The following is a 19,243-nucleotide window of genomic DNA, read 5'->3' as shown; positions in this document are numbered from 1 at the left end:
CTGTTTCCCTTGCTTCGTCAGGCTTGTCTTGAGTACAGATTACCTCCATTTTTGATATTTGATTGAGTTTCTCTAGGATGACTTCCGCGACGTTGAGGCAAAGAATCAATCAATCAGCCAATCACTCATCGCCGAGATTCACCCAATGTCTCAGTATGGGCTAAGGCGCCATTAGAATGGCGTTCAGAGACTGTCCGTACGTCCTGTCATTGACGCATTATGCAGGCGATAGAGAGGTATCCGAGGGAGAATCCCGACGTAGCTGTCCGTCCGTTGCCCTTGAAGATAGAGCGTTCCCCGTACGTCATTACCCTGTGCTTTCCAGGCACGGCCGGCTCTAAGCGCCCATTCCACGAAAACTCGGAGGAAGATATGATTCTCTCAGTCCCCAGATGAAGCCCGCGAACTGGAGGCCTTTCTGCTGGGCATGAACGCGGCTGTCATCCGAGTCACTGCCCCAGACGGCTCCGGGAACAAGATTCCAGAGTGTACATCGTCGGAGGTAAGAGGAAGATCAGCAAGGATAAAGTAACGGACTTGCCACGTCAAATCGGTCACGATTAGTACTATGATGGGACGTCGTCTTGCTTCCATCAATTCTGGAGAGCAGATGTTAAGTTGTGATTGAAATAGCCTGCGCATTTCAGCTGCGATACTGTGAGCCACTCAGGCAATTAACGATTACTTGCATACTCATTGATCATGTCAAGCCTTCCACCTCCCATGCTCGCCCAGAGTTGCCTCGATTCTCACCCAAAAGCAGGCCAGTGTGGCTGCAAAAAGGAGAACGCCGCAGACGATCCCTGCCCGTTCGTAGACAATCGAAGAGACCAACGCGGTAGACTGAGGGATCAGCATTCCAGTCAACGGCGTCCCGATCAACGCTCCCATTCCCCGAATGAGATACAAAACCCCGTTGACGCTGGTAAAGTGCTGCACGCCGAACAGCTCAATCAGAGACGCAGGGAAAAGCGAGATGTATGCGCTGGCGAAAGATCCGTAGAGGATGGTAAAGACGATAAATAAGGCGTCGGCGCTTGGCGGCGACATGGTCGACTGCTGGAACATGGAGGGCAGCCAGAACGCGAAGACGGCGATGGTACTGAACAGCGTAGTGAACGCCAATGCGTTGAGTCGTCCCAGCTTGTCGGCGCCGTATCCGATCAGGATCCTGGAGACAAAGTTCGAGGCGTTGCTGACGGTGATGAAGTTGTCAGCAGTCGCAGCGCTGTAGCCCAACGTGCGCGCATAGGCAGCATAGAAGAACAAGGGAGTTGAATAACCAGCAGACTGAAGAAAGCAGCCCAGAGCCTGCGCGATAAAGCGTCGAGAACTTGCCACGCGCCAGTTGACCAATGGCGTTTTGAGACATCCGCGTCGGCAGTTGAGACTCTGGTTTTGTACCCGAAGCTGCTCCTGGAACTTGGGTTCCCAGCGTAGGATATACCCTGCCGCCGACACCAGAGTAAGCGAGATGCATCCCGATATTCGCAATGCATTTCGAAATCCCAGATGGGTGATCAGGGCACGTAAAGCAGGTGGCCACACCATGCCTCCGACGCCACTACCGGAGATGATGATCCCCATGGCCAACCCACGACGCTGATCGAACCATGTCGGGGCAACAGACATGGTGGGCACATATGCCATGCTGGTCCCGATGCCCAGCAGCACGCCCTGGGTTAATGCAAAATGCCAGAGACGTTGACTGAAGCTGGCCAAAATGTACGCAATGCCAAAAACCCAGCCTCCGGCAACGATGACGGCCTGAGGGGACCAGAATTTGGCGCAGGACATTGCCAGAGGACCTCCCATAGACATGAGAGCGATAGCTAGCGTTCCAATCAAGCCAATCCGCGCGGTGGATTGACCTACGAAAGGAGAATGCGCTTCCTGGGCCATTTCTTCGTATAGAGCTTGGTAGACACCAAAGGCAAATATAAAAGCGCAAGTGGTGAACATGACGGCGAAACCGGCGCAGACAATCATTACATGGTTCCTGGGGGAGTATTTGCTTCAGTATGGGCATGAGTTATAGATATCAAGAGGCAGCTCACCACATGGTGACCCCATGCGCAGGAATAGAATCTCCTTGATGGCCAACATCACCAGAATGTCGATCGTCCAGCAGATTCAAATCAACAAGAGGATGCTGGTTATCCAGAGTAGCCGAGGAGTCGGGTGGCTTTCGATCCATAACAGGTGCTTCGGTATTTGAATTAATGTGGAGAACCACAGAGGAGAATCTCTTACAACTGAGAGACAGCAAAATGGAGAGGAGCATGCACATGAGCATAGACAAGAGTCCAATCATCGGTGCAAAGCATGTCGACCGGCTAAACTCATATCCACTGCCGATCATCCGGATATGATGACTACATTGGGATGGCTCTTGCAGTGACATACACAAACTATGGAATACTCTCATTTGTCTCGAATAGTCAATTCAATTGCTATTGAGCCCAATCCATGCCACTGCCGAGCACTGCCTGCCCCTGCGCTAGAGATCGCGACGGTTCTTCACCCAACCACTGCGGTTCTAATCGATCAATGTTCGCTTCGATCTCCCATCCGCGCCCTCCTTCGACATACATGGACTTGCCGTTGAGCGATGAATCTGCCAGAACACCGGCGATGATGTGAGCAACGTCTGCGGGGGTGTTGCACGGCAGTTTTGCCTTCATCCAAGCTTCTTGCACACCCTTGACCATGGCCGTGGTCGTCATCCATGGGCAGATGGCGTTGACTCGGATGTGATGAGTTGGGGAAGACAGGTACAAACGCAGCGAACGCATCAGCCCGAGCACTCCATGTTTGGAAGCTTGGTAAACAAACATGCCGGGAGATTCCTTGAATCCAGCGACCGAGGAGATGAGGGTAATCGACCGGTCTGCATTTTCCGGGCGGTTCTGGCGCAGGTACACGCTGGCGATGCGAGCAACATAGAGACAGCCCGTCAGATTGACATCGAGGACTTTGGTCGTGGGCGCCTTTTCATCGTTACAATTGAAGCTCAAGACGTAGAGTAGTAACGCACCTCGCGAACTGTTTCCAGCGTCAAGGCGGGGTCGAACAAGTTGCCAATCTCCATAATACCTGCACAGGCAACGGCATGATCAACGCGGCCATATGTCCTGAGGGCCAGGTCAAAGAGATCGAGTACGGATTGATAGCTAGTAACATCGGTGTGCTGGAAGATGGCTCGTGGGGATGGCGATGAGCCGAATGAGCACAGCGACTGAGCGATCTGATTTCCAGCATCCTCAGCGACATCGCCGAAACAGACATACGCTCCCTGCTGGCAGCAGTACTCGACTAGACTTGCTCCCATCCCGTTGGCGCCGCCTATTGCTTGTGAGCCGCGGATGTTGGGGATAGTAAATACACGACTGACCCGTGACAACAATAACTTTGTCCTTCAGAGATTCGGGGGTAATGGTGGGATGAAATTGAGCCATGATGGATGATTTCTACTGTATATGTGACTATCCGGAAAAGGTAAACTTGGTGGATATATATGCAATGGATCACCACATGCCCTTGTCAAGAGGATATAATGAATACTAGATCATCGTCTTCTCCTCCGTCCCAACCTAGGCAAACGGGAATCCCCCGGATCCATTGATGATCCACTTGATCGACACGATCACCCCGCAAAAGACTGTGACATCCCATAAGAAAGACGAGACATAATAGAATATGGCCATCCTCATTGGGGGATTGCCGGCGATGTCCACGTCACACGCTGGCAGAACTGATCCTCCCCGATCTAGAGCTGAGATTCGAGGATTCCACAGGCACGTACTGGGAGATTTCCGATGATGTCGGCAGATGATGGTTGGCATAAGCGGGGCTAAGAATGAGGGGAAACACGCACAAGCTACCAGATATACGAGCCAGCAGGAGGATGATAACAGTCAGAGAGGGTTTGATCGAGGTACAATAACTCCTCTTTCCATTCACGCATGGACATATTGCACGTTCACCTGCTATTCAATCCATCATGCCTCTACAAACGTATCATCATACCTCATCTATCAAAGGCCTGTCAAGCATCACTACCTTGATCGTCGGGGCGTCGGAGTCTATCCTCATAGACCCGCCCTTCCTAATCCCTGATGCTTTAGCTGTTGTACGCTGGATCAAAGAAACCACCGTAAATCCCCTTAAAGCCGTCTTTGTCACGCATCATCACCCTGACCATTTCTTTTCGGCAAATCCTATTTTGGATGCGTTCCCCGCGGCCAAATTCTATGCTGCCTCTTATGTCCTGGAGGGCATCAACCGCGAATATGATGACAAGGTCAAGTATTGGCCTACTATCTTCGGACACGAAAATGTTCCCGAAGCCCCTAGAAAGCCGGAGGTATTCAATTTCGGGTTCTTCTTGCTGAATGGCAACCCCGAAAGCCCAGTGGTGCTGCTGGGGCCCTTACAAGGAGACAGTGTTGACCACACCATCTTCTGGCTGCCGATTGAAAAGACGGTCGTCTGTGGCGATACTATCTATGGTCGAAGCACACATGTTTGGTGAGGCTATAATACCTCGACGCCGCGTCAACTACTGACTTTCCTCTTTGACACAGGGTGGAAGAGGTGGAAACCCCTGCTTTGCTGGACGCATGGAAGAAGACCATCACGCTCATTTCTGCTCTACAGCCCGTCAAGGTCATTCCAGGACATTTAGAGCCTGGTTGGGACCTGGATGCCAAAGCAGACATTGCGCACACGCAGAAATACTTGGATCTCTTTGCAGAAAAGGTCACCTATGCACCGACTAAACCGCAGGTCCAGGAACTCTATGACTTCTTTAAGAACGCCTTTCCTCAGTGCCAACAAAATTTGGACTTTTTCTTGGGCCATTTGTCCAATCAATTTGGAGAGGGAGGCAAGGTCTGGGAGGAGAACCGGCACCACGATGTCGGCAAGAGGACGATTGAGGGACTGACGGGATATTGGTTCAAGTGAGAGTCGCTGATTATCATTGTTTGATATTCTGGTATCTTTTCGTTCACTTTATGTAGGTAGATATGTTTGGAGGTTTGACGATAGTTGTAGTATGCCAAACAGGTAAACATCACGTCCTGTCTATTATGACTTACTGGGGAAAGGCAAGTTGAACAGACGAAATGAAATGCTTGCTTCTTTTGATCTGGGATTGCCGACCGATCTGAACTTCGCCTGCAGTGATGAAACCACGCCAGTAATCCCCTGGCGTTAAGACACGCATTTTATTTCCACAGGAGCTGCGAACTGGGTCAAGAGACTTGAGAATACATCTACACCTTGTACATGAGAATGCGCCCAGGCATGTGATCAACGTCACGTGATTACCAGGAGTGAGGCATGAGCATGGCTAATCTTTAGTAAAAATTCTCATGCCAAAAAACTTGAAAACAATTTCGCAGTCAAACAATAGTATTATTTAATCCAAGTGTTGGGTTATCCCGCTGAGATTGTCGTCTTGGTGGTGGCATGTTACGAACTTACGTTTGCGGAAATATATCTTGGTGCCTTAATCTACTCCGGAACGGGAACAGCAACATAGGCTGGTCCGGTAGACAATGGACACATGTGTCTCCATTAGACTAGAACAATGGAGTAGCATACGGCATCAGGATATTTCCACGTTAAACTTAAGCTTAATGCAGGCACGTTGCAGAGCAAAATATGAAAGCTCAAACTGGAATGTACCCAACGAGAAGGTTGTAATGTAAGGTTTCTTTCATCCAGGAAGAGATTCAGCACCACAAAAGGGACGAAAGCATTTCGTTCTGCTCCCTAGATGCCTTGAGAATAAAGTACGAAGACAGGAGAAACCTGCTTTCGGCTGACTGCAAGAGATAATATGGAGCAGATAGATGCTTTGGCGTAATATTACTGGACAATGCCGCACTGTCTTGAATCGCTCCTGAATGTCGGTTATTCAGGTACCCGTGCAGGATAATCAGGGGTTTCCAAGCCATGTGATTCTAATACTTCTAAGTCTGATGCCAAATCCATCATGACATACCATCCTACTCTTGACTGAGGATTGCTATTTTTAAATGTCGTCATTCGGAGGGACTATTGATTTGGCTTCGTAGTAGTGTTAGGACAGGGAAGATTGCAAGACAGCCGAGGCCAATTTCATTTGCAGGACCACTTAAAAGCCCCACTGGTGGCTACAATACCCACTGCACTAAGCCATTTGTACACCATCCTCCATTTGCCACATTTGTGCTGATTGGTAGTCCTCTCAGCCACTGCCTCTTCTCATCCACTATTGGACTGAGGGAATTAGGGCCCTCTCTCAGGATTTTGTCCCTTTCCATGGTTCCTGTCTGATTTTTTAATACCCTAGCCACCAGGCAGCTACACATTATTGTATTCGGAGCAATCAAATCCATGCATTTCCGATCCGACAATGCTATCTTTAGTGTTCAGAACTTGATAGTATTGTTCTAGTTCCGGGACAAGCCCTGACCGATGGGAGCCAACGTGTCCCCGGCCCACTTGGACCAGATGCTACCAGATGGACAGGTCAACCGGCCAGAGTCTAGACCTGCTTCGTTATTTAGGGACTCTTCTTCTGCTGTCCTTCTCTCTCTGTTGTCTCTCTTCTTCTCATCTGCTTTGTTGTATTCAACTCGAACTTGGTCTTTGTCTTTGACATCCAATGTTCAATTCATTCGTTCTCTCCCTCTAAGTCCATCCTTCCTTCTTGACTTTGACATATCTACGTTCTTTAATCAACGTCTGCACCTTCTTTTCTACGCACTCTCTTTTCCAGAACCTTCAAGATGCAATTCACACAGCTTGTTGCGCTTGCTCTGGCGCTCGCTACCTCCGAGGCTGCTCACCAAGGCTTCAACTATGGCAATACCAAGTCCGATGGCAGCGCCAAGTCCCAGTCTGACTTCCAGTCCGAATTCTCCACGGCCAAGAACCTGGTGGGCACTTCCGGCTTCACCAGTGCCCGCTTGTACACCATGATTGTGAGTTTTTGCCCTGCATTTTCTATGGTCATGACCTTTTCCAGAGACTGACCCTCCAACCAGCAAGGAGGCACCGCCAACACCCCCATTTCTGCTATCCCTGCCGCCGTCGCCGAGGAAACCTCCCTTCTGCTCGGCCTGTGGGCTTCCGGTGGAAACTTCGCCAACGAAATCGCCGCCCTCAAGGCCGCCATTGCCGATTACGGAGATGATTTGGCCAAGCTGGTTGTCGGTATTTCTGTCGGCAGTGAGGATCTGTACCGGAACTCGGTCGACGGGGTCAAGGCCAAGGCTGGCCTCGGCGCCAACCCGGATGAGATCGTCTCGTACATCAACCAGGTCCGTTCCACCATTGCTGGCACCAAGCTGAGCGGTGCCCCCATCGGCCACGTCGATACCTGGACCGCCTGGGTCAACGGTTCCAACTCGGCTGTCATTGATGCCTGCGACTGGCTGGGTTTCGATGGCTACCCGTACTTCCAGAACACCATGGCCAACTCCATCTCCGATGCCAAGGCTCTTTTCGATGACTCCGTGGCCAAGACCGAGGCTGTCGCCAAGGGCAAGGAGGTCTGGATTACCGAGACTGGCTGGCCCGTCAGCGGCAAAACCGAGAACCTCGCCGTCGCCAACCTGGCCAACGCCAAGACTTACTGGGACGAGGTGGGATGCCCTCTGTTCGGCAAGACCAACACCTGGTGGTACATGCTCCAGGATGCCAACCCGGTGACTCCCAACCCCAGTTTCGGTATCGTCGGCAGCACTCTGAGCACGACTCCTCTCTTTGACCTGTCCTGCTCCGCTTCATCTTCCTCCGCTGCCGCTTCCTCCACTGTTGGCCCCTCGGCCTCGTCTGTTGCCGGCGGCAAGGCCTCTGGTTTCGCTACCGCGGCCGCTTCCTCCGGCGCGGCTGGCTCTGCTAAGCCCACCTTCACCGTTGGCAAGGGACCCGGTGCCTCCTACAACGGTACCGGCTCATGGAACTCTACCTCGTCGGCCCGTCCCTCTAGCAGCGCCATCTCCGGCTCCTCTTCTGGCTCCTCTTCCTCTGGCTCTTCCGGCTCTTCTGGCTCCGGTGCCTCCGGCCAGTCCTCTTCCTCCACCGGCAGCTCCTCCGCGCCTTCGACTTCTAACATCCTGAGCAACGCTGCCAGCGGTCTCTCGGGCTCCATCTTCGGCGCTGTCGTTGCCGTCTGCCTCGCTCTGGCTGCCCTGTAAGCGTGAGGTTCGATGACAGTTAACGCACCAAATTGGCCGAATTTGTTCTCTTGATGAGGCACGTTCTACTGCGGCGCTAGTCTTCTTTTCTTCATTTTGCTGTATAGTAAGACTCTCGTTTAGCCAAATAGACCAAGATAATAGACCAACTATATTCAGTCTTGGACCAGTAACGGCAGCATGTCAGTTTCATTGATCCAACAACGTCTAGGAAGTAGGGCCAGCTGGATGGTAGCTCCATCAATGACTCGCCTCAACCTTAGCTACGCACATAGCATTGTAGTCTGCATGTTCTGTAGATTTTGTGATTTATTGTCTCCTTAGGTTTAGGTGAAATACAAACTGCACTCTATCGCATCTAGAACGTGTCCTCCTCATGGCTCCGATAGTCCGAAGTCGAACTCCGCTCCATCCAGTAGTCCACATGTAATCTCGCTCAAGCGACGAGGCATGTTACTTTCCGGGATTCTGGGCATCGCGGAGCTGTGTCCAAAGACTGCCTGCTGGTATTCCAATCCCCCAGAAGTGCGGGTCTAAATCAGCTTTGATGTTCTCGGCTGCAAGGCTCACAGTCAGCCTAGAGGTTTCCCTCCCTTACGAGTCATTCTTTCCTAATATATAGTATACTAATTGCTAGCCTTAAATACTACCCCCACCTCTATCTTTGTCTTGCAACTATCACCCGCACTTAACCACCCCAGCGTTGAACCCAGAGTAGCACACATTCGGCCTATTCGGGTGAGTGGAGTTCTGGGTGAGAGCTGTGGGCGTCCCCACGCAATACTGCCCAGGAAGGCTGAAGGTCTTCCCGCTTACCTCATAGACGCCAATGGCCCCCTCGGGTGAGCACTTACCGGCGATGTAGATTGAACCTTCACATTCCATCGCGGTGATGCCAGACGAGATGCCGGCAATACCAAGCCTTTCCCACTTGGCCGGCCAGGAAGTGTCCCTTTTCCTCCAGGAGCGATACACCATGCCGTTCGATAAACCCACGTGGAAGCAGTATAATTTGTCCCCTTGAACCAAGGATTAAATCGAGAGAGCTCACGTAGGGAATCCGAAGGATAGAGCTGGATATCTGTGACGAACTCGTGTAATATGTAGCAGACAAATCGCAGACTATAACAGATGGCTACACTCTGACAACGTAACTGACAGCAGACTGGTAGCAGATTGCCTGAACCTCCATTTGCAAGGCCGCGAGCATCAACACTTTATTAGTAATTGCGAATCTCATCTGATATTTTTCAGTAGATGCTTTCTCTGTGACCCTACCCTTTCCTCGTTGCTGACATCTATACATGTGCCTCTTCAGGAAGAAGGGAAGACATATAGCCTGACGAAGGTCAGGAAGCCCTCGACTCTAGTATGGTTTGGGAGGAAGGTAATTGAGCTGATTATACACCATATTGATGTAATCTATGGTGACTAGCCTAGTACGGTGCGTATCACACAGTTTCCATGGAGTCTGATCAACCCTCGATGTTCATCTTAGGCAATGCAGTGCCACCGCCCAACTATATTGAACCCTCCCAAGAATCCCCACGTCCTACCACTATCTGCAACACGCTGCACTCTTTGTCCCAGACACAGCAAGCCGACAACAGCAAGATGACCTGATCTCAATATCCGCCACGGCAAGAGCGACCTCCAGCTGCTGCTTGATAATACGCGCCTCCTCTCGCCCCAATTTCAAGAGACACTCATGATACCCATGCAAAGCCCAGACATTATTCGGATACCGATGCGCACGCGTTAGCGAGCTATCTTCCGCGTAGGCTCTCAGAGCCTCCTCTGCATGTCCCTGTTCGAGTGACAAAGTGGCATATGCATGGCGCGTGGGTAGCAACAACCCCCAGGGCTCCGTGTACAAGAGCGAATCATCATGGCGGATGGCCTCGCGGAGGTACTCAAAGGCGCTTGTGAAGTTGCCACGACGGTACTGGATCTCCGCGTCCAACATGGCGGTAGCAATCTTGAGCACATCAACAATGAGATTAGGAAAGTCCTTCCGGGTCGGTGGGACTCTTTTAGCGGCGGCGTGGTAGAGTTCCCGTTCTTGTTCTGCCTCGGCTATGTTGCCCATTGCAGCGTGAGCAATGCCTTTGCCATAGTGAGTCATCACGGTCGTGACACAGTACAGATCCTGGTCGAGCGGTAGGGGGAGATTGATGATCTACTTCCTCGTACCGAACCGGATGTAGACGTGTACGCGGACTGCCTTGAAGAATTCCATCCAATCTGCCAGTGGAGGCGATTTGATACGGAGGACGTCGTCTGTAATAGAGGCTTCCATATCATTTAGAACCTTCATGGCCACTTTCGACTGCCCGGCCAGTATCGCTGCATAGATGAGTGACTGGTAATTGTGCGGACGGTAGAAGCTGTAGAAACTTTTGAACCTCTCGAGCAATATACTTCTCGTCTGCGCGAACAGCAGCTGTATTGGAATCGATGGACCGTCTGTAGTCTCCAACCAGAACATCCAAATGGGTTGGCATGTGGTGCATATGACCTGCATCTGGAACAAGGTTGCGAAGCTTATATGCTGCAGGTAGAGCAGCAGCGGGTGTCGCCGATCTCTCAAGGAAGTGGATGAAAAGATGTAGGATGCCTGGATGGCAGTTTGCATCCTCATGTTGAAGACCACGGTCAAAGACACGCTGGACTTGGTAGACTGGAGAGTCCTCAATCAGCAGACCACCCTACTCATAGAACAATTTACGCAGAGCAGTATGCATCAGTGCATCGGCGTACAGTGTCACCACGTCGAGGTCCTCCTCCCCATACTGATGATACACCTTTTCCACGGCGCTCGCATACTTCTTGTCCAGCACGCTGAAAGCCTCCACGGGATGGTCGACCGGGAATCGGGACTGAATGGCCTGGATAAGCGCCGCCTCAATCGAAGTAACTGTCGCTTGCCCCGTGCTAACTAACTCTCGCGCCCTGCGAGCAGCGTCATGGCACCGCTTCATGCTCTGTTGCAGATCACTCGGATCGAACAGGTGCCAGGACCTATTGTAGTTGGGCCCTGCAGCATAGGCTAATCCCCAGTAGGCCATGGCGCACATTCCATCATGTGCAATGGCCTGCTCGAAGCACTTGCAGGCCTCATCATGGTTGAAGAGTAGCTCCAGATGAGGCCGCGGTTGAACCAAACTTGGGCCTGCCAACTCTCTGTGCTGATTTCGCGAGTGAAGGTACCTAGATTGTAGTAGTCATCTGTCGGGGCCACAGGAACTACATGCCCATCGTGAGAAGACATAATGGGAAATCAAGAACGTCGGAGAGTATAGAAAACTTGTTTCGAGCCAACAAAGTGATCACAGATGAAGTTACTCTTCTCATGAGAGGAAGATGATATGTGGCCGGTTTTTATAATGAGGTATAGCATAGTTGACGCAATCAGTAAGAGTAACATGCATAACCAAGTTCTATCTAGGAGATGCACATATTCAGGTGTTAGACATGATTTTGTTGCTAGAATCTGCAAAACCTGGTTCTTCAAGCCCGAAGTTGGCGAAAATAGGTATATCTCGGTGTTTGCACCAAGAGAGGACGAAGATGATAAAGCAGAAATAATGTGTTAAAGTGGCAAATGAAGTTACCCTATAGGATGGCCCGGATTGCTACGAGGCTACAAGCTTAATGGGCGAAAGTCGTAGCACTTATACGTCTCAGTTAATGTGTGTCTCCCTTATTTTGCCTCTGTCTCATGTCAAGCAACACAGACTTACCCTACTAACTTTTGCGCAGTTGTAATAGATAACTGCTGATATTCGTACTAGCCGCTTGCTACCTATTTGGACAAGCAAAAGACAGCTGCTCGAGGGGCACAAACACCGGAACGGAATATGAATCATAAAGACGATGAAGCTACAAAAGAAATGTTCACAGCAGAAATGCACTCGTTCGTCCCGGCTGCCACGAGAATCCGTCTCATTGCCTCTTCCAGATACGTCAATGGATGGGCAAATATTACACGGAACTAACCCGGCTTCTCAGAACCAAATCCTGTCGTACTGGCCAGGAAGACCTTATTGTCAAGTAACCTTTGCATGATCATGTCCGTCAACTCGGTGCCGCTTCTTACCTTTTCGCCAGGATTGGCTTCAAGGTAATTCTTGCCAAGATTGAGCCACACAAAGAAACCAGCGTTGCAGCCTTTCGTGTACTCGATGCCGTTGGCCTTGAGCATTGGACGAAGTAGGCATGAGCGTCAGACAGTCTCTCGCGGTTGAGGGTGATATACCGATCCGTGAAGGCATCATCAAGCAGCAGGGACGAGGTGATCTGAACGGATAGACTAGATACAAAAGAACACAACGACATTGCCTTGAGTGCAGAGTGCAGCTCAGGATTGGACTGCGAGATGATGGCGCCGACGCGCAGAACCATTGGGGCCGACGTCCTTGCTCATGCCCCAAAGAACATGTACAAGGTCTGCATCGATCAAGCCTGCTGGGTCAATCGACAGGATCGACTCGAGCGGGACCCCAGGCACATCCTTGTCGATTTGGTTATTCCACACAGCAAGTGCATGGTGCATCTGATGTGCCTGGCACATCTTCATTAAGTCTATAATGGCAGACCGGGGATAGCAGCGCCCAAGAGGATTGTGCGGATGGCAGAGCATGACGGTCGGTACGTGATTCCCAGTACTGACATCAAAGTCTGTTACAGCCTTCTTGTACTGGCTGATAGCCTCTGGGCTCGGCGGATTGACCTCGCCAAAGTCGACGGGGATTACGACCGCGCTGGGTCGCACCGATATATCAGCGATGAATGTACCATAATACGGTTTACCGAGCAGCATACCTTCGCCGGGCTCCATGAATGCCCAGCTAAGTTGCTCAATTGACGATATGCTGGGATTCAACGGGGTGAACCGGCCGAAGATGACGGTTGAGAAAATGCGAAACAGCTTTGCGGAGCTTCATAGAGCCCATGCTCCCGTCGTTGTACTCCGTAAGTCAGATAGCTTGCCGTGAGACGAATGTTGCTGTGGATGTACTCCAGCAGCGTGTCGTGGAGGAGAGCATTCTCAGCGACTCCGATAGAAACATAGCAATCCGGATTGGTCTCTCCATCCCAAAGATTGCTGATGATATCCCACATTATACTCTTGGAGCCATGAGCTAATGCAGTTTGACCTCGCTGGGAGAAGATCTGGACGGCTCTTGCACCGGACGTTCCCAGGGAGCCCATCTTCAAGTTAATGGAAATAGATAGAAAGTATATAATATGACTGATTTGAAGCGTCTGAATATCACATTCCCCAGATTTGCTTTTGAACCCCCTTTAATATTCCCTTCCTTCATGCTGATGGGGGATAAACTTCCTTGACGGATACTTTCCGACATCAGACAATCATCAATGACAATGACCATATCTTTGTCCGTCGGTCAGAACTATCCGTTCGTCGAAAAGGTCAATCGTATCAGCTATACAAATGCCAATTTTGACCAATGATTGTAATAATCATCATGATCATATGTGGCACAAGTGGATTGCGGCGAATGATTGAGCTGTCCGATTCGTCGACGGCGTCTGGTCCGCATGGGGCTTTGGATGCTTCAACGTCGGTGTCTTAGCAGGATTGCCAATATACTGTGTAAGCACCAGTACAAAGAAAAGACCGAAATAGAGCGAGTGTGGTCGCGAAGCCCTACCTGTGAGTAATATGAACGCCCATACATATCGAAACTTCTTTCGACTCGTAGTCCGCGCATCCAAGAACATAGACCTCGTACCTCGACGAGGCCAGACTGGCCCCTTCCTACCGAGCAGAAAACTACGGCCACCAAGGCCATTACCATTCTTGTTTTAGTAGGCGAGCAGTGCTGCCCTGAGCTCGCGCGACTTGGGTGAGCGGGTCCTTGGAGGGGCTGAGCGAGGTGAGCATGCACGGATGACCCTCGCGCGAACGCTCACCAGCTCACCCGCGATTGGTGAGTTGCCAAGGCGCCATCTATCCTTCGCGGTGGAACTAGTTGCAGATTCTCAACAGCCAAACGTAGTCATTTCATTGGATTGAGAAGAAACGATTTATTATTGGTCAGTATGAAAGGTGAGCTTTTCTTCCTCGCTGAGTATATGCCAGGGTTGATAGGGTGCGCCCACCGAGTTTTAGAGTTTAGCAGCAGAAATCTGAGCTCTATCACAGGGATAAATAGGAGCACGGAGCTAGATAGTCATTTGCTTGGAAGAATCAGACCTTTGTTGATTCAATTGGCCATATAGATTACTAGTGAATTTGAAACTAGAGTTGCATTCGGTCCGAGGTGCGGGCAAGTCCAACGCCAGTTAGAACCGAATCCAAATCGGATCCGATCCGAGTTGGTTCGAGTTTAACCGCAAAATCCGCCACTAGGCCTAGATAGGCCCAGTTTGGCCTGCACTAACTAATCATAGTTAGATTAAATTTGATTTGGGCGAGTCAAACCGCTATCATTCAGTGAATTTTTGCTATCATGAAATTTCAAATGATCATTGACTGCCATACTATCTACCATACTATCAATATACCCGGCAAAGATAGCGACAGTCCATGATGGGTTTAGGACAGGCTTGCCGACGCTGTATTCTCTTGAGCTATGCGCGCAGCCCTCAGAGGCAAGCCTTCAATCTGCCCTGCTGTCATTGCCCAGGTGGCTCTGGCCCAGGGTCACAATCACTAGGACAAACACTGCGAAATAGAGCAGCACTCGCTCGGCCTAGCACGACATTGGTTATGTGATGACCAGCAGAAAAAGGTCACGAGGATGCTGTTAACTTGCAGAAATGCCATGGCCTGCGTCTCGGTGATCTCAAAGGCGGGTGGGTTCTGTCACCTGTGACAGGTTTGCAATCGTGGCTAGAGCGGAGGAACAAATAAAGAAGCTATTTGAGGAGAAGAAACTTGTTTAAATGTCTCTCAAGTGTCGGATTATGGCGCTTGCTGGCGCTAAAGTAAGATAGATTATACGATAAACAGGACTGATGAGGATGGTAGTCAGTTTATATGCTATATGCATACATCATCTGGATTAGAAGGAAGCACAATTGATCAGCTAGCGTTTGTGATGAACATGGAGAAACTTTTGTCTCTGCGAACTTAACTTACCCTGATGTCAGAAAGATCGGGGTTTCCCACCCCGTATGTGAGCAGGCACAGATTCTGGCAGTTCTGGACCTCCTCGGTGATATTTAGACCGTTCTTGTTGGCATAATCAAAAAAAAAATCGGTGATGGTGCCAAAGTTACAGGTCCTCCCATTCTCTTCAATGGATGTTCCTGTGGACGTAGCTGATATGGCGCTCGAGACCCCGGATGGGGTTATTCTCTGTGGAAGTGCTCCAGCACCCGCTTTCTTTTGAAATACTCACGGTGCCAGCATAAGTCGCTTGAATATTTCTCACCACGAATCTTGATTCATAGCTACAGAACAAGTAACCAAGGTTGAGATCGACTCACTGCTCAGCAAATCAACGGTGTCGTACTTGACGACTTATCGTTGGACGTCAGCACTGTTTACTTGGCATCCGTGGTGCATACTGAATTGGGGACAAAGTAAAATGAAATCCATCGAATGGTAGGGGCTGGGCTTGAACAAACGCCCAGCCCAACTACCTACCATTCGTGGACATCGTCGCTTCATAGTAGCGCATCGGGATGTCAAGCGTAACGCCAAATCGGGGTTTGGGTAGTTAATTTGGGTCTGACTGCTATTCAGCCAGCCACATCTCTCTCTAATACAGTCTTAAGTGGCTATGTATAACACTGATCCTGGCCCTCTTCAAAGACATAAATTTGTGCTTGAGCCCTGAACACCTGAAGCACCCACCCAATCCCAGGTGGAAATTTCAACTGCAGCCGTCAACGGTGTAAACATTACGCAAGGACACCAGGTCGGGGACTCGAAGTAACTGGAATGAGGGAGGCGACCTACCATTGCCCATAAGGACCTTGCTTCGCTTCGCTCACCCCGAAATAGCGGCCTGATTCAGCGTATCGGAGTTCGGACCGAGGGTGCATCTAATACCCAGCTCACCGGCTGTATAGCGGGAAATCAGCCGCTACAAAACTGTCAGAGCAGTTAGCTAGAATGCCAGAGTTAGTGCCGGGGTTAACGCCTGAGTCCACCTTGGCATGGCCGTTTTGGCCCCTTCCACAGCACATATACCATTGCTGACGGATTGGCCTAATAATGACCAGCGGAGCCAAAAAGAGGAAAGACTCCGCTATCGCATCTGACCCTACAGGCACACGGGTGGGGAAATACGAGAACTGACAGGGAATTATTCCCAGGCTTGCCTTCAGCCGCAAAACTTGAGTGCAATTCCCATTTCCCACCTCTTCTTCACAGCCTGTCGGATAAGCTCGGATTTTTCTACCGCCAATTGGGGTGAGCTGCCCCAGTTTAGAAGGAACATGCGTGCAGCGGGTTTCTTGGCGTTTGGATCCAGCTCCCTTTCCTAGTCAATTATCAATGTTTCCACTCAACTTTCTGGACATACTATTACATACAGCCCGAAATTGACCCCTGTAAATGGATGTGGTGGACAAGGTGGACGTGCTTCAGCGATGCATCTGTAGAAAGAGAGTCTATTGATTGGGCCATTTTGACCTCCAAATATGCCGCAATACCACCCAAGGCCAGCCAGAGAATCCTTCCAGGGAATACTACCAGAGAATCCTTTAGACTGTACGCATGTATGATGAACAAGGCGCTAGTATCCTGCTCTGACTATAAGAACAGTGGATTTCCCTCAAGCCATCACACATGCAAGGAGAACAACCTCAGAGAACGACCTCAGAGAACGACCTCAGAGAACAGTTTCTTCTTACATTTCCTTCGCATTCAGTACATCATGAAGCTTCTCAATCTCCTCTTTGTTGCTTTTACACTTAGCGGCTTCTCTTCCGCTATTCCTACGTCTGAGTCGGATAAACTCAAACCTATCACCGGAACCATTATCTCTACTGGTGTCACTGAGAAAGGCGAGCCCTACACTATCACGGCTGACTTCGTTGAATTGACCGATGAGAAGTGTGAGTTGCCAATCACCTGTTTCGCTAAGACAGAGCCTCGAGTCACTCCCTCCAACCAGCCAGTCCTAAACTAATGACTCTCATATAGTGGCCCTTTTGGGGGAAAACCCTGGAAATGCCACCTCTGGCCTCGAAAAACGGGGGGGCTTCGGCGCCGGTGTGAACTGCAACCAATGGTATGAAAATAAATATTGCTACTGCAGCGGCGCAATTTCGAACCGTGGGGATTCCTACTGGGGTAGCCAGGATTTCTGCAACACGCATAAGTTTAAGAACTTCCGGAACGGAGAACTCTACACCGTCAAGTGGCTACCGACGGTTAAGATCGAGTACTGGGTTACGAACACGTGCGACCACGATAGATATGTCGGAGACAACTGCGGTGCTATCTTTCTTGATCTCATCGATTGGTGCGAATGGTCGTGGGAGACTGCTAAGGGAGGACATCAGCACTTCGATGACTGTCTTTGGTTCAGGTTCGACGTGAATGGCCGTTAGAGCAGAGCCAGGGAAGATTGAAGAAAAGTGTTGAGGGGAATCAATAGGCGATAAGGCGGAAGCTGGGGGTAGGCATTATATATCAAGCGACGATAGGCTATATTGAGTGAATAGGCATTGAATAGCTAACTGATCTACTCAGCCAAATCCTCCCTCAGGAGAGGCACAACTGAACACGTAGAATTATCTGCTGGGCCAAGGTTACTATTCTAATAAAGTATAGTTGATATCTATGATATCCTCAATAAAAAGAGTGCCTTGTTGCATACAAGCTTAGATAGGACAATAGCATACCTTTCTAATCACCTACTGCATGCCTTGGTGAATAACGAATTTGACTATTAGGCGGAGGGGTATAACTTTAGCGGCCGGAGCTTCCCGGGGGGTACGGGCCGCGGCAGGGGGCGGCTTGGGCACTTTACAGCCCAAACTCAATGTCTGGCCATCCAGCTGAGGACTTGGCGGGTATAGAGTTGCCTAGCTAGCATTGAGCCAGCGACTTTGAGACATTAACTACATTCTTGCTAATACTGGGCTAGCCTAAGGATCCCCACTATCACCAATCCTCTTCGCATTTTTCAGCTGTGACCTCATGGACCAGCCAGTACGGAGCTACATCAGCTCTAATCAATAACTACTTCCAATGGAGAACAGGCCCGTCAAAAGAAGACCCCTAAGAAAATCTACAAAGAAGACATCCCTCAGATCAAAGCATGGGCCTGCCAAACAGGATCACACTTTGCAGGGGAAAAACAGAGCTCATCTATATCACAGGATAGAAGGGTGAGAAAGGAAACAGTTAGATCACCATGCAAGATAAAACCATCATCAAGCCCACAGACACAGCAAGCTTGTCGGGGGCGGTGCTCAACAGCAAACTAAGGTAGAAGGAACACATCCAGCATACAGCTGTCTCAGTCGGCAGTATCTTGTAGTCAAAGACTCAAATGTTTAGTGATATATTACTTCCGCACTACGTAATTTATTTACCGTAATATTTCAACTTATCAGAAAGCTAGTTATCAACTCTGCTAGCGTCTGAGCGCTCCTGTAGCTTCCAAGCGTACCGGAACCGCAAATGAGAAAGACAGATCATGGCCCAACCGAACAGGGTCAGGAGGGAGACTCGACTTGACAGCCAGGAAACCACCTCTGCACCTGTATGAGACACGCTGAGGTATGCAAGGGCGCCGTCCATTGTCAGAGTGAGGACGTAACCTGCCCAGGATCTACCAGTTTTGTCTGCTTTCTTGAAAATCTGTACAAAGTGTAGTCAGTGGCTGATATGATACAATAGTCAGGGTGGACTGATACGTACTAAAGGAGCCATCTGAACATGTGCCAGTCCGACCAACAAACGTGATCCTCCATATGCAGATATACTCCCCGTAGAGACTACAGAGACGAAGATGACTGCATTGGTAATATGCGCTAGGGAAGGAATACCAGCGTTCTTATAGGCGATCACGAATGGGGATGCATTGCTTCGTGAACCACCAAAAGGTTTGGAT

General features: G+C 50.1%; 7 protein-coding genes across 7 annotated transcripts; 3 read left to right on the top strand and 4 right to left on the bottom strand.

Annotated features, from left to right (window-relative positions):
* Window positions 1-705: 705 nt before the first annotated feature.
* ALT_2661 (uncharacterized protein) lies at window positions 706-2,197 on the bottom strand (the record flags this gene model as incomplete). The annotated part of the gene is made up of 2 exons (XM_033561835.2): window positions 706-1,999; window positions 2,058-2,197. The coding sequence occupies 2 exons, from the start codon at window positions 2,195-2,197 to the stop codon at window positions 706-708; spliced, it is 1,434 nt and encodes a 477-aa protein (XP_033417726.2).
* Window positions 2,198-2,453: 256 nt separating this feature from the next.
* ALT_2660 (putative 3-hydroxyacyl-CoA dehydrogenase) lies at window positions 2,454-3,458 on the bottom strand (the record flags this gene model as incomplete). Its single annotated transcript, XM_033561836.2, has 3 exons — window positions 2,454-2,990; window positions 3,038-3,345; window positions 3,395-3,458. 3 exons carry the CDS (start codon window positions 3,456-3,458, stop codon window positions 2,454-2,456), a joined length of 909 nt encoding a protein of 302 aa, XP_033417727.2.
* Window positions 3,459-4,003: 545 nt separating this feature from the next.
* On the top strand, window positions 4,004-4,968 carry ALT_2659 (MBL fold metallo-hydrolase; the record flags this gene model as incomplete). Its single annotated transcript, XM_033561837.2, has 2 exons — window positions 4,004-4,530; window positions 4,587-4,968. 2 exons carry the CDS (start codon window positions 4,004-4,006, stop codon window positions 4,966-4,968), a joined length of 909 nt encoding a protein of 302 aa, XP_033417728.2.
* Window positions 4,969-6,782: 1,814 nt separating this feature from the next.
* Window positions 6,783-8,195, top strand: bgt2 (GPI-anchored beta-1,3-endoglucanase EglC; the record flags this gene model as incomplete). The annotated part of the gene is made up of 2 exons (XM_033561838.2): window positions 6,783-6,977; window positions 7,041-8,195. The coding sequence occupies 2 exons, from the start codon at window positions 6,783-6,785 to the stop codon at window positions 8,193-8,195; spliced, it is 1,350 nt and encodes a 449-aa protein (XP_033417729.2).
* Window positions 8,196-9,753: 1,558 nt separating this feature from the next.
* On the bottom strand, window positions 9,754-12,399 carry ALT_2657 (tetratricopeptide repeat protein; the record flags this gene model as incomplete). The annotated part of the gene is made up of 5 exons (XM_089599394.1): window positions 9,754-10,301; window positions 10,389-10,557; window positions 10,601-10,875; window positions 10,924-11,405; window positions 12,254-12,399. 5 exons carry the CDS (start codon window positions 12,397-12,399, stop codon window positions 9,754-9,756), a joined length of 1,620 nt encoding a protein of 539 aa, XP_089456540.1.
* A 156-nt stretch (window positions 12,400-12,555) lies between these two features.
* On the bottom strand, window positions 12,556-13,409 carry ALT_2656 (uncharacterized protein; the record flags this gene model as incomplete). The annotated part of the gene is made up of 2 exons (XM_089599393.1): window positions 12,556-13,135; window positions 13,216-13,409. 2 exons carry the CDS (start codon window positions 13,407-13,409, stop codon window positions 12,556-12,558), a joined length of 774 nt encoding a protein of 257 aa, XP_089456539.1.
* Window positions 13,410-17,053: 3,644 nt separating this feature from the next.
* Window positions 17,054-17,732, top strand: ALT_2655 (uncharacterized protein; the record flags this gene model as incomplete). Its single annotated transcript, XM_033561841.1, has 2 exons — window positions 17,054-17,234; window positions 17,323-17,732. The coding sequence occupies 2 exons, from the start codon at window positions 17,054-17,056 to the stop codon at window positions 17,730-17,732; spliced, it is 591 nt and encodes a 196-aa protein (XP_033417732.1).
* Window positions 17,733-19,243: the final 1,511 nt, after the last annotated feature.

Source organism: Aspergillus lentulus (assembly GCF_001445615.1).
Source record: "Aspergillus lentulus DNA, contig: Alt04, strain: IFM 54703, whole genome shotgun sequence".
NCBI classification, from domain to species: Eukaryota; Fungi; Ascomycota; class Eurotiomycetes; order Eurotiales; family Aspergillaceae; genus Aspergillus; species Aspergillus lentulus.
The sequence above is the reverse complement of the archived record's forward strand: the minus strand, read 5'-3'. Positions and strand labels throughout refer to the sequence as shown.